Genomic DNA, 14,888 nt, shown 5'->3' on the forward strand with positions numbered 1-14,888 from the left:
GGCAAAAGATCATAGATGCAGAGATGCAAATATTGTAATTAATATTGTTGACTCAACAGATTGTTTAATAAAGAAAATGTGAGTAAAAACAACGGAAACTTGTGTATACCCGTAGTATCTACAATATATTTATTTCACTCAGTTTCTCTTCGACACTCTTGGTTTGTACCACTCGTTCCTAGCAAAGATGGATTCACAATTTACTACATATGATTTATTAGACAAAAATATAGACATTTATGAAAAGTAATGTTATTTTTATGAGATAAAACAATTATATATGTGCATATTTTATTGAAAATTTTATATTGTAGATTAATCAAATGGATACAAATTATCACAACTTTGTCAAATTATTCGTTACACTGACAATTGATATAAAATCGAAATATATGTATACGTACAAGTGCCAAATATAATGTTTGGTAGTTACAATGGTTGGAACTTTCTTCAATATAGTACGAAAATGTGTAAAAATCCTATAAAAATCGTTACATGCTAAGAAATATAATACTTATTTAAATATCAAATTATCTAAAATTGTTTCAGAAAAATAACAGTGCGATTAACTTAACACGCATGCAATATCACAAGAGAGAAGATTTTGTTACATTTCTGAAACATCTACAATTCTAAATCATACAATTAGCAAATACAGTACTGGTCGTTCAGTAAGAACGATCTATATGTTATTGGTTAAATTTTTTACAACGACGCAGGGTCCCGCACGGCCGGCCTTCAGAGGAGCGACCTTCAAACAGAAATACGTTTAAAAAGTACATTTACATTTACCTTTGCACCGTATTGAATTGCAGGGATAGTTTATACACTCACAGGTTCCCACTCGTTAAGATGCGGATCGTAGGCTTCCACTAGCGTGAGATATTGCTGCCCGTCGTATCCTCCTACGGCCATAAGTCGGTCCCCTAACACGCACACACCAACCGCGTCCCGGGGCACACTCATTGGCGCAACCATAGTCCACGTATCGGTTTTAGGATCATACCTATGTTGTCATATCGCATTACATATACAGTACCGGTTAAAATTGTATCACCTTCAGGTTTTCTGAGCATAACTTTCATCAAAGTATATCAAATGTGCTCAAAATTTTACAGTGGACACCTGACAACAGGTGCACCTTGCAAAGAAATTTGACAAAATACACTATGATTTTCGAATTTTTCACTCGTGCACTTTTAAACTATGTAGTTATGCTCAAAAAATCAAAAGGTGATATGATATCGGCCGATACTGTAAACTCGAAACATTTTAACATATAACGTAATGGCGGCTTCGCACCTTTCTACACAGTCGAATCTGCTGGCGTTGGGATTGCTAGCCGGAGCGTCGTGACCACCGAGTGCGTAAAGACAACCGTTTACCACTCCTACGCCTACGCCGCCTCGCCTCTTCGACATAGGCGCGCACGGTGTCCATTTGTTTGTATGCGGATCGTAACATTCTACAGTATTTAAGCAGGAACTGATATCTCTCCCTCCTACGGCGTACAATCTAAAACGCCGTAAAAGATTGCATCAAGTTCTCGTCTAATAAGCTTAAATAACAGTTAAAATTAAAGTTAAAGGACGAAATGTAAGTTTGATGATTTATCTGTAAAAACTTACTTGTCGTTTAACACAGCCACACCGACTGTGGACCTTTGTATGGACATAGGACATATTGAGCTCCACTGACGCGTCGCCGGGTCCCACCTCTCTACTGCATCAAGGAAACTCCAACCGTCGTGGCCGCCAACAGCATATAAAGGTCCACCTAGGACTGCCACTCCTAAGAAAGCCACGTTATTTGCCAGTGTTTCATTACGAATAAGTGATATGAATTGTACACGGACTCAACAAACTCTCTCGTATCGGCGCATACCTAATCCGTGACGATGAACGTTCATAGGCGGTAGAGTGCTCCACGTGAGGGTGGAGAAGTCGAAGCATTCTACCGTGTTGAGCGTTTTCAAGCCGTCCCTGCCGCCCGCGACGATCAATTTCTTATCGACTACCACCGCGCCAAATTGCAATCTTCTGCTGCTCATGGCAGCCAGAGATCTCCAGGCGTTATCGCGCAGTGAAAATGCATCTATAGAGGTCGCACCTAGAAAGTGCGTTTCCAATTATCTCGCTTGAAAAGACTAGGATAGTGTAACATACGTTTTCGTTTTACACCGATTGCGATCGATTATCGACTGCGTAATTAATATTAAATAATTCATATGACAGATCACCCTTATTGGCGTCCATCCCCCCGACAACCAACAACGTGCCCACAGTGGCTTTCCTGGGTTTCGTTCTGCCCGTTTGAAGCAACGGTCTTCGCTCGGGCAGCAAATGGTACTTTAACGCTTCCATTACCAATTCCTGCGCCATTCTTTGGTCTTTGAACATCTCGTTACTCTCAATGTTGTCGGCTATAAACTGTTTTGATTTATTTAGTTGAGCAAGCTCTACTGTGTCAGGAAAAGTTGGGCTGCCGATAAACTTACCGCGGGCGATAGCAGCGGTAATTTGACTAAACCTAACAATTTACTGGCGTCCTTGCTCCTGTTTTCTGGATCGTGTTCCAGCCAAGTCACTAGAGCCTGAAATAATAACGACTCTATTTATCTCAGCTCGGGTATATTTTAAATGCACACATGAAATATTTATTTATATATCAGTGTCAGAGTCTCCCAGCCCTGATGATGCAAAGTCATTACGACTGATTTATTTATATAATTAGAAACGTTTCCAATAAATGGCGTATGAAAATTGTAGCATCTTCTTCGTAATATTTCAATATAAATTTCACTCGGCGAACAGTTTCTCTTACATGAAAGATAGTTTCTTCGGAGGGAACATTGAGGTCCTCAGACTCGAGCAGTTTGGCAACTTCGTTGGCAGATAGCAGTAGGAATTCTTGATTTTTTGTGACCTCCATGAAGTGTTTGGTGGTATACGCGTGCGCGTGTTCAAACAATTCCGCACAGCCCTGTGTATCGGCGAACATGCGTATGCCCAGGCAGTTGCTCGGATGCAGTTGCTTGACGAGGAACTGACAGCACGCTTTGATGACCGGATTCAATTGTAACAGACATGCTGTCGCGAGCAGAGTCTCCACGCTGTCCTCCTGCAGTTCTATGCAGCCTGCGAATACACAAGAATGTGTTGTTAACAAAGAAGTCGAGGCGTTAACGAGAACAGCTTGAAAAATATCTGGCGAGTGCCTTCAGTAATATACGTTAATATTCTTGACGCGTCTTCACGAGCAGAATTACCTGTATAACAATAGAGAACCAAAGCCCACAACGCGTCTCCGTCGACATCCATCAATTCTATCTCGTTCTGCGCCGACTCTCGCAGGGAGCTCGTGAACATGGCAGCAAAGTATTCGGAGCCAGCACTGAGGACCAATCGATGAGCTGGGACACGCTTGTTTCCTGAGAAAACCACAAGAAACAAATATGAGCAATGGAACGCGAGTTAAACCGAGCGCGAAGACTATGCTGTATACAGAATATATTCCCTTTGTTCTTTCGAAAACCTTGAATAACAGCGAATCACTCTAGGGAAGGGAGCTCCAGTGACAACTTTTAATAATATAACGTTTTCGGTGCGCCAGAGCGTTCTTTATCCTCAACATCAAAATCATTATTTTTAAAGCGTCCAAACCAATCTCTGCATGTTGTTTCCGACAGAGCATGGTCGCCGTAAAGCCTTGTGTCCATGATCCAAGAACTGTGTCCAAGTTCTAGTTCCAAGAAATGCGTAGCCAATCAACTTGCGGCTTATCCACAAAAGATACAGGTCGATTGGTTGCACATTTCTTGGGACTAGAACCTGGAGACAGTTCTTGAATCGTGGACACAAGGCTTTAGTCTCCATAAGAATTCTATGTGCTGCAGATTTTTTTTAAAAAAGTAGTGCAGTAAAATTCTACGCACTCTTTTTTGGCACAAAATTCGACATGCTCAACGTTATGAAAAACCATGTTGTTTACACTTCGGCGGAATGACTTAAGTCCAAGATCCAAGAACTGTGTCCAAGTTCTAGTTCCAAGAAATGCGTAGCCAATCAACTTACGGCTTATCCACAAACGATACAGGTCGATTGGTTGCACATTTCTTGGAACTAGAACCTGGACACAGTTCTTGAATCGTGGACACAAGGCTTTAGTCTCCATAAGAATTCTATGTGCTGCAGATTTTTTTGAAAAAAGTAGTGCAGTAAAATTCTACGCACTCTTTTTTTTTGGCACAAAATTCGACATGCTCAACGACGGAATGACTTAAACCTTGTGTCCACGATCCAAGAACCGTGTCCAAGTTCTAGTTCCAAGAAATGCGTAGCCAATCAACTTGCGGCTTATCCGTAAAAGACACAGGTCGATTGGTTGCACATTTCTTGGAACTGGAACCTGGACACAGTTCTTGAATCGTGGACACAAGAGAACGGCTCCCGTCCACTTCCACCGATGCAGATTGACTTTAATTATCGGCTCAACTTTCCTCTCTCAGCCATCGTCCCTCTGAGTCATCGCAATTCCACCGACAGGTGCATTGTTATGAGAACAAAGGGCTCGAGCACACTCACCCGCGATCAGCGTGACGTCCGTCAGCTGTTGCTTGTGCAGATAACTCTCCATGATCCGCAGGCTGCTCTCCGCGTGTTTCGGCGAGATGGACACGCACGACATCATGCTGGAGATGCTGTGCTCGCTGGCGTCTTTGTCCAGGCCCAGCGGGAATTCCTGCTGCTGCTGCTGCTGCTGCTGCTGCTGTTGCTCGCCTTTGTTCGCGGCTCTCGCGGGAGAGCCTCCCGCCGCTCTCGACATGCTCACCCGCGGCCGCGTTCCTTGTTGCGGCGAAAACGACGAGAATGCGGCCGTTCCTCAGGTCCTCGGGGCGCGACGAGGCCCGAGACGCCTGCCGATGTAAACAATGGATCGCGTTCAACAGCGGTCAACGACCGTCGCCGTCCGTCCTGCGGGTCAGCGCACTCGGCACTGACTGAACTGACTGCGCCGACCGCTCCGCGGCGTCGCGGCTCGGTACGTCCGCTTCGCTCAGCTTGGCTCAGCTCCGCGCGTCACACGGAAGCTAAACAAAGAGCCAGGCGTTGCACGGCCGCCCAGCGTGGTGGTAACGAGAGCGCGTGGACTCGCGGAGTTGCATACGCGTCGCATCGATCTTTGCTCGTTTGTTTTTCTTTCACTCTGAGGGGAAATTGTCTACTCCAATTTTTGAAATTGTCCACTCGAGTTTTTATTTCTTTACCTTCAACGTGGTTCTGAAAGTTTTATAACACACTGATATTTAACTTCGTTTACTTATAAACAATCATATGTATATGAAATATTACGCAAACATTGTATAAACACCTGAATATAATCAATCTTTGAAGATAAACTTACTGGTTTACATGCTTACCTGAGGAGAAATGAAAAGTCAAGATGACGTCAATTTGATATATTGACCAAAATATGACATAATTTTATATATAATAAAAAATATGACATTGGACAATGACATCAAATTGATATCATCTTAATTGATTTTAATTTCTCCTTGGGTAAGCATGTAAACAAGCCAGTTGATTTTCAAAAAAGATTGATTTTACTCCCTCAGGATAAACTCAGGTAAAGGTGCGGACTGCAATAGTGGACTTCGTTGGATAGAAAAAAATCCTTCGGACAATATGACATCAAATTGATATCATCTTAATTGATTTTAATTTCTCCTTGGCATGTAAACAAGCCAGTTGATTTTCAAAAGATTGATTTTACTCCCTCAGGATAAACTCAGGTAAAGATGCGGACTGCAATGGTGGACTTCGTTGGATAGAAAAAAATCCTTCGGACAATATGACATCAAATTGATATCATCTTAATTGATTTTAATTTCTTCTTGGCATATAAACAAGCCAGTTGATTTTCAAAAAGATTGATTTTACTCCCTCAGGATAAACTCAGGTAAAGGTGCGGACTGCAATAGTGGACTTCGTTGGATAGAAAAAAAGATCCTTTTTTCATTTTGACTCCCATTCTCTCCTCTTTTCTTTCACAAACGCTGCGCACGTGCACGCGTGTGTCGCGTATCTGTGCACTTTGCTGGTACTTTGCGTTGGAAGTATGTAAATCAGAAACCGGTCGTTTATCCATTAAACACAAAGTCTACGCGAGTGTTCCGCGGACCTGAAACCGGATTTACTGACTTTAAAACACGAGATGAAATTGGCATGGATTTTATTTTTCATAACATTGCGCCGACCAGTTTAAACTGCGTCCTTTTACTTGCGCTGCACCGGAAACCTTGGACGATCATTTCTGACTCCTGTTTTTAGACTGCGAGTTTAGTCACACTTCTTAGCGAAAAAAAAAGATCTTTAACGTGACTAATGCCAAGCGACGTTGATTACCTTGACCTATTAAAATTATTCACATTAAAACAATTATAAAATTTATTTATACATATATGTCATTCAGTGGCACATTATTTCTGTAAAATTAAAGAAAACTATTCGCCTAATTATATCAAAGACACATTAATACAGAAACAATAGAGTATACATCAGATATTAAAAAGAAGATATTTATTATACTTCAATGTAAATATAAATATATTTCTATGGATAAAGTTACTTTTGTGCGAGTTCATCTTGATTTCCAATAAACAATTAATTTGTCAGCGAATTGTCACAAAATTGACATCAAATTCGCTCAAACTTGATGCCAATTACCGTAGCATCTGTGTCCGCGATCAGCTCATGTTTTGCTGACAAAATTTGCAAACACAATTTGCGAACAGCAAATTAACACCAAAAAACCAAGGTTTGCGCGATAGTTTGATGACAGCAAATAATCGCCAAATCCTGAGCAAAGCTTGCTCGGCATTTGACAATTTGTTGTCACAGCCGTATGGCAGCATATTTGTATTTTGGACAATTCTGTTGGCAATTTATCAAATTTAGTACCTTTGTTCATAAACATTTAAACAAGCACCTGGCAAAACTTGCTTTAGCAAGTGTGGCTCTATCTGGGTTTTTAATGTAGGACACATATGCGTCAAAATCAGAACTATGCTATCATAATCATTAATTAAATAATTTATAATATTCATAATTATATCAGTTTTATGCGGAATAGGCTTATAGCTGTTTGATGTACACATAACTGTATGTGTGTATGTGTACGCACACACACAGAGTTCAATCACTTGGGTAATTTTTACTTATAGATTATATATTACATATTATTTGACAACTTTGGTACACGACGCTGAATTGGCTTATGTAACAATTAAGCTGCAATTCTTATATGAGTTTTCTAATTACTTTACTTTTTCCAAGAATATTATTTGCTGATCAAGAACAATGTATGTCACACAGATTCTACCTGGGTTCTGAAAGTGTAAGGTATGTTTACGGTAACGAAGTACAATGATAAATCTACATATAATTGTATTATACATGCAAATGTACAAGAACTTTTTCGACGAAATACTGTACATGAATTTTCAGCCTATCATCGGTTGCTAACAAGGAGAGAATCAAAAGATTCCGCTGAATGCTCGTTTCTTGATACATTCGTTTATACTTCGCAACACTTGTTTTATGTATTTTTAACATGTTGGCGAAATGACTCAGTCAACGTGTTGGAAATCAATGAATCGTTAGGAGACATTCTGTAGAAAATAATCTAATTTTGGTTCTTCTGCAGCAACCAATTATGTATCTTATTTCCATTAAAAATTAAAATAAAAGGATAACCTAATCAATCATATTATTATAATAAACAGTTTTGTAAAATAATACATAAATTAAACTTAAATGGCAGTAACAGATGTGTCACGCGTGGCATAAATGTGTCGCGATTGTCGAATAAATTTGCTAACATTTATAAATGTCCATGAAAATGCTTCATCCATCCGATTGCAACATTCAATTACAACTAACTTTTTACTTAAACGCTGTCGGATGATTTATTTTTCAATGTTTAAGAAAGATCGAAACTACGTTAACAATAAAAAAATATTCATTTTTACTCTGTAAACGGGAAGCTTCTCATTTTTAAAGAACTTTTAAAAATTGTTACATCTTTTCTAATGTTCATAATTTTCTTCGCAAAAGTACAATCTTCACAAATTACATTAAAAAAAAAGATTATAGTGTACAATACAAAAATTATATTGCACATAATTAATTTTTCTTTTGTTTGTTTCTTTTAATTAATTTTCTTTGTTGAAATTCAAATCGAAGCAAGAAATTGTAAAATTAAACTAAGGATGTTGATGCAACAGACTTAATGTCGTATCCATAGTCGCACCATAACACCTCCAGGTGCTCTTCGTTAACGCACTAGACGCAGATGGCTCCGCCGCATACTTGCTCGGATTTAGTTGAGGATTCCGACTCTGAAAAGGACCCGTAAAAGGGCCTTTTCCGACAACAGCAGAACCGATCGAGCAACTCCGACAGGTTGCTTCTCTCGGAGTCGTCCCTGAAGATGCCGCTCGACGCCTCATCCGTGCATGGAGCTATAAAAGTCTGCAGGTCGTTCTTCGGGAAACCCTCGCGATAATAGATCTTGATCGTGTCGTACGCATCCATTATCACAGAAATGAACAAACTTAGGACAACGTAAATGTACAGCGAGATGAACGAATATAAATAGATTCTAGAGTACCACCACAGCACAGCCGATTTGGAAGACGTGATGGAGAACGTGGCGAACATATCGTCGCCGTTGATCAAGGCAAACAGGCACTCGGAGGTGGTCGCGAGCGAGCGGAACTTCATATTGTACGGACCGAGCACCAGCCAGCCGCAGAATGTGAAACCGGCGTAAATGAGAATCGCGCATATCAGGAATCTCGCCACCTTTGGCGTCGCCTTCTTCAGAGTCAGAATGACGACGTTGTACGTCTTGAAGAAACCGAGGTAGCGCAGCACGCCGAACCACACGAGCAGATTTCCGGTCCCGAGAAATATACTGCAGATATTCCAGTGATCGCTCTCGGAATGTTTCCGTTCGATTTGCTCCTTTATGACGGTACCGATGATAATGAGGAGATCGTTGATGATGATCATGATGTACCAGAAGTTCAAGAATTCCAGTCGACCCTCGAGGCTTAGCGTCGTACCGTACGTCTTCTTGAAGAAGTTAATAGTCTCGAACTTGAGCACCTGCGCCCTGTATATCGCCCGCGAGCACAACAGCAGAGAGATCGTGCAGATCAGTATGACGAGCAAGTTGAGCAGTGTCCTCAGCGCCGACTCGATGCGATTGTCCGTGATGTAACGGGTGTCGCCTTTGCACTGCAGCTTCCTAGCGTCGGCGTCTAACGAGAGCAGCATCTGTCCGTCGAAATCGCGGTTGTCGAAGATCACCTTGATGTTGAAACGGTAACAGTCGGGCGGCGACATTGGCCCGGCCGCTTTCAGATTCACTGTCTTCAGCGCAAATTTCAGGTGGGCGCGCACCAGCGCGGAGAAATTCACGTTGATATCTCTATCCTGCAGAAGACTGTGCGACGAGTTGAACGTGTGAAAGGTCTCGAGACTGATGTTCATGCACGTTTCCACAATCTCGCTGTCGAACACGTAGCTCTCGTTGAAGCCGAATATGATGCCCTCCTTGTAGTGATAAAGACACATGGTGACGGGACCGACCGAGTTATCTTCGGCGATGTAGGAGTACGAGCCGATGGCGTCGTCGACGTTGTAATAACCGTGCAGAGCGTAATCGATAGCGTCGAAGAAATCGCTCTGCTTGTAGATGGCCAACGGCCCAGTCGCAGGTGGATACGCAGGTACCTAAGGCATTTACGAGTGTTACAAGTTTATATTTATATGCCTAGTATTTGACGCGATAAAATAGAAAAGAAAATTAATCCAAATAACAATTTGTAGGAATAAAGGATATAAGAGCCAAGACAGAACGTTAGTGTCTAAATGATTTTAAACTTATTGCGAAAAATTTTAAATCATTTAAATACTAACATCTTGCCTGTTATATTCTTTACTCTTTCGAAAAGCGATTTCACATCAAAGTCTTATGAATTGTTTGCAATCCAAATAACTTCGTATTACAAAATTATGGCATACAGATGGTGTAAATTAAGACACAAAGCGAATGCAAACGATCATTTCAGCTCGCTTCTAAATCTATTTTGTTATATGTTAAAACACTTAAAACCATTATGTACAACACGAAGTATCTTTCATGCTGTTTTCATCTCCCATTAGACAAATGAAAATAAAAATACCATCTCGATTTATGAATACGCGAATGAAACGCGAGCCAAGCTACATACCTCCTGAGCGGATTCCCATCCCATTAAAAAGAGATGGGAGAACGTGACTCGGTTGTCCCAAGTGTAATTCACGTGCATATAATTGTTGTGCGCGAATAAACAGAGCTGCACGGTAACGAGAATGATCTTGATAACCTGGACGACGAACTTGAAGGGGAATCGCCGTTTCGCCTGCCACTTCTCCACCGGATTCATGAAGAAGAATCGCAGTTTGCGCCGCATTTTCTCCTCCGCGAACGTCGTGACTGGGCAAGTCTTGCATTCCAACGGAGTAGAATGATTTCGCCTGCGATACACAAGATGCATTTTATCTTCGTTGTTTCGCAGTATTATCTATGGGATGTTTTACAGTTAATATCAGAGCTACCTAGAGCCAAATTTCGTAATAACGTTCAATGTTTTTGGAAAAAGACGTAATGGCTTTTATCAAAGACAATTTTTACCATAACTACACTTATTCTTAGTAATAATTTATTTCCGCCAGTTTTTACTCATTTTTTCCTTCTTCGTTGGTCTTACATTTTTATGATTAAAGCCAACGGCACGCGATACTATTTTTCCTACTGAATTGCTTAACGTGAACCAATAAGGATGCGGAGTTTTACATCAGGTGACTTAGGGCTAAATCCTGATAATACGGGAATAAAATCATTCTTTTCTACTCATAGAAAATTCAATCGATCGTGCATGCAACGCTGTGGGTCTTTTATTGAAATATCTAGTTTGTGATAATGACGACATTTCCGTGTATGTTAAGAATGGTTACGTTGAAACGTGATAACACATACCATTACAGCTCGCGGAGATCATAAGTATTCACGTAGGTGCAGCATGGTAAAATATTTTGTAGATAGTGACTTTCTGTTGATCGATCATAAATTATATTAAGTAAAAAGAAATTCCATATCTGCTGATATCTATCTTATCTCTGAGAATGCGACGGCCAACGAATTAGAAGCCAACTAGATTACGTACAGGCAGATCGTATAATAATTTCTATTGAATCACGAGACACGGTAGTGTCTCGTGCCAAGTATAAGCGTGGCTAGAATATTAATATACACGAGCGTAATTGTGGAATTATGTCATGTAAGAGATTCGGGGCAAGTTATAGTTAATTTAACGAAAACGCTTGGCGGTAAAGAACGAGGGGGAAACCGCTGACCGAAATCTTGTACACCAATGCCCACCAATGCCCAGTGGGCATTACTTAATCTTATTTATCTTATTTGATCTTTATAATGGCCTAACGCCCAAACTAATGCCCAAAAAATGCCTAGTAATGCCCAGTAATGCCGCAAATCTGTACACCACAATGCCCTCAGCGGTTTCCCCCTCGGTAAAGAATGATGAAATTATGAGCTTTATGTCTCTCGTTAATTATGTTATCTACGTGCCGGACAAGCAAATGCTTTTTAGGGCCTGGGTACCACATAGACTTACACAAATAGACTGCGCAGGCCGTGAGAAGAATTGAAGACTACATTAAAGTGAGAGAGCACACGGAAAAAAATAATTCTGCTGCGATAGCAAAATCGCCGTTGCTACTGCATATTCGTAGTAATAGCAATAAAGTTTAGTTGACACAACTAATTTTATGAATTATTCGTCATTATAGCAAATTCTGTTTTGTTGCGAGAATAGAAAAAGTTTGCCGAGTGTATTTGTTTCTAAAATCACATTAATTTGCTACTAAAGTAAAACAGTACATTCTTAGCAAATGTATTTGCTGTCTTAACAGAACTATTGCTCTTAGAGCAGATCTATCATGATGGTAATGCATGCGGCTGGCTTCTGATTGGTCGACACGCACTGTCGCTAAATTGTCGTTAGTTCCGCAGTAATGCGTGGTAGCACCTATTTTAATAATAAAGTTCAAGGATTGAATCATCGTTGGCGCGAAAGCGGTATTGCAAGAGGTATTGTTCTCTAGGCGTTTGTGATTTGTCCAATTCTCTGATTTCTATGAGTACTCAGTACTGTTACTCAGGACTATTGTCGGTTACTCCGCTACGAGTAAAGACATGAATAATGATTCGAGACCTGCTTGAGAGTTGGGATGTGCCCGGAGAAGTTATATCAACATTTATGGATTAGTTGTACAAATCATGAATCTGATTAACGTATTCTTTTGAATTCAGCCAAAATTAAGAGCATACATCATATTCACTAATTTTACAACAGTTGCAAAGCAGCTTTTTCTGCTGAACGCAGCTATTCATTGAAAGTATATCATTGTTGCTGTAATTGCAAATTCAATTAGCTCATGCAGCTAATAAAAATATTCCTCTAGCAAAGTAATTCGTTTAACACCACAAACGCGTTTTGCTTACGCAGCAAATTAAGTTGTTCTTTCAGCCAACTATTTGTTTAATGTAGCAAACGTGTTCTGCTTATATGACAGAATGTATTGTTAATGTAGCAAATTAATATGATCAAAATCTAATTTGCTCTCACAACGAAATAATTTGTCGATCCAGCAAATTATATCCGGCAAATTGCGATTAGTATTCGTAACAAATCTTCTTGCTATCCATATAGTAACGAACAGATTTTGCCACAACGGTATAAAATCTGTCGCGCCAGAACATTATTTTTCTCCGTGCCTGAGCGAGTGCGTCTTTGTTAAATATGCGTTGTTTTTCCCCCACTCTTAATAAAGAACGAGAGATAAGCTCACGCAATATTTTTATCCTCCAGTGTAGTTTTCAGCGCGCCCATAAGAACGCGCAGTCTATTTTTCGTATAGAGGAAAGTCCTTTATTATAAGATAGATTTCTAATATGAGATAGCAGGCTTTCAACACTCAAATTCAATCACAAATCTGTTTTTCGCAACGATTGCACAATCCAACAATGAATTTTCCACTAAACAGATTTCTCACCGAGGACAATAAACTTATGGTGGAATCAACTGATGAAAACAGCCAAAACTGTGCGAAAACAGTCGAACGACGCAACGCTATCAACATTTTATTGTAACGCGAACGAGCGGAGTTCACTCGGTCGTGTAACAAAGAAACGTTAACGATACCAGGTCTGTTGTGCCCCATCGACCTACATTATCAATGCAACTTAATAGTACTCGTGATAACGGGCGGACTGACTTCGACGGATGAATAATTCCGATAAGCTCGCACGGACCTCTGGTCGCTGGCCTCGTTGAGCAATGTGTTCTCGCTGATGATCTCCTCCTCCTCGCTGTCGTTACCGTAGCTCCAGGTGTGATTCTGCAGCCTGTTCCCAGCCGAGGTGTCCTCGCGCTGGGTCCTCTTGTGCGCTTCCATCCTGCGACACGATTCCGAGAGTCAACGGCGAGCAGCGAGCGCACGTGCGAGTGTCAACAAGCGAGCGTCGTCCTAGCCCACGGAGTCGTCGCCGTCGTCGCTCCACTCCCCGATCGACGATGGAACATCCAGCTGTTCGCGCGTGTGGATCTACGTGCAACGTGCCAGTCGGAACGAGTGTTGCGAAAGTTGACGTCATCGCGTTGATAGATTAGACCTGACGTACCTGAGCGCAACGCGTATTCGGTAGCAGACGCAGCGACGTCGAATCACCAGCAGCCATCGCACGCTATCCACCTCGACGCAGCGACCGAGCTCGACTGCGCTCGACCGAGCGACGACGCCGCGCGCTATTGGCCCACGAGGCGCCGCCGCCGATTGGCCGCCGGCCGCCGCGGAGGGGAGGCGGCGAGGATGGATATGACGCAAGTCGCACTTCTCGTTCTTCCGTTGAGTTTTAATATCGCCGAGCCGAACTTGATTGCGGCTCGACGAATCAGCGAGATCGCGATGATTGATTTAATGTCCATTTCTGCCAATGCAGAGACTGGCTTCGATCTCGGCTTAATTTTCCTTTGATCTTTTCCAGTTTTAATGTCCGTTTCCACCAGCGCAGTTTAACCTTGATCTCGGTTTTCGACTTACTTTATATCTTTTTCTAGTTTTACGAATTAGAAAAAGGTCAAAAGTAATTTAAACCGAGTTCAAAGTTAATCTGCATTGGTAGAAATGGGTATTAGAGTTGCAAAAAGATGGAAAGTAAATTAAACCGAGATTAAAGTTGATCTGCATTGGTGGAAATAGACATGAGAGACTTTGGCCCGTATTCTGCACCCTCTTTTGTCAATAAAAGCGCCTGTAAAAATGGCTAATGTTCTGTTATGCGGTCCGTAACTTATCCTGGTATTATTTTGTGCATAAAAGCTAACAAAAAGAATTACAAACGCAAACACTATATTTGACTGTGTCGGTAAAAAAGATGGGTGAGGGATCCTCTTAACTGTTCCTTTCTGTCTATCCCGTATTCTTATATCTTCTCTTTACTCTGCCTTTACAGTTACTTGTTCTCTGGTCTCTATTAGTCGCCTCTTAGGATACAGAAGGCTAGCCTAAAATAAATAAGCTTTCTGATTGGCTACAAGCCACTTTTAGAGGCGTTTTTATCGACAAAAGAGGATCAGAATACGAGCCATACTGGACGGTATTTTCGTCGTTACTAATTTGTTATTAATTCATAGTCAGATCTTATATATTCAAGACCGTCTTAAGATCTACTCCGTAGCCAATGAAATGTTCCAT

The 14,888-nt window shown here is 41.2% G+C and overlaps 2 protein-coding genes across 2 annotated transcripts; both read right to left on the reverse strand.

Moving 5' to 3' along the window:
• Nucleotides 1–192: 192 nt before the first annotated feature.
• On the reverse strand, nt 193–5,028 carry LOC105558820 (kelch-like protein 5). The gene is made up of 10 exons (XM_012006739.1): nt 4,584–5,028; nt 3,269–3,430; nt 2,824–3,137; nt 2,498–2,593; nt 2,240–2,429; nt 1,885–2,109; nt 1,629–1,791; nt 1,303–1,515; nt 835–1,006; nt 193–751 (listed from the first exon to the last, which is right to left on the reverse strand). Exons 1-10 carry the CDS (start codon nt 4,822–4,824, stop codon nt 683–685), a joined length of 1,845 nt encoding a protein of 614 aa, XP_011862129.1. The 5' UTR covers nt 4,825–5,028; the 3' UTR covers nt 193–682.
• A 3,171-nt stretch (nt 5,029–8,199) lies between these two features.
• LOC105558821 (mucolipin-3-like) lies at nt 8,200–13,928 on the reverse strand. The gene is made up of 4 exons (XM_012006740.1): nt 13,816–13,928; nt 13,447–13,739; nt 10,304–10,589; nt 8,200–9,803 (listed from the first exon to the last, which is right to left on the reverse strand). The coding sequence occupies exons 2-4, from the start codon at nt 13,587–13,589 to the stop codon at nt 8,346–8,348; spliced, it is 1,887 nt and encodes a 628-aa protein (XP_011862130.1). The 5' UTR covers nt 13,590–13,739; nt 13,816–13,928; the 3' UTR covers nt 8,200–8,345.
• Nucleotides 13,929–14,888: the final 960 nt, after the last annotated feature.

This window comes from Vollenhovia emeryi, unplaced genomic scaffold (assembly GCF_000949405.1).
Source record: "Vollenhovia emeryi isolate VEMERY1.0 unplaced genomic scaffold, V.emery_V1.0 DF939309.1, whole genome shotgun sequence".
Taxonomy (NCBI): Eukaryota; Metazoa; Arthropoda; class Insecta; order Hymenoptera; family Formicidae; genus Vollenhovia; species Vollenhovia emeryi.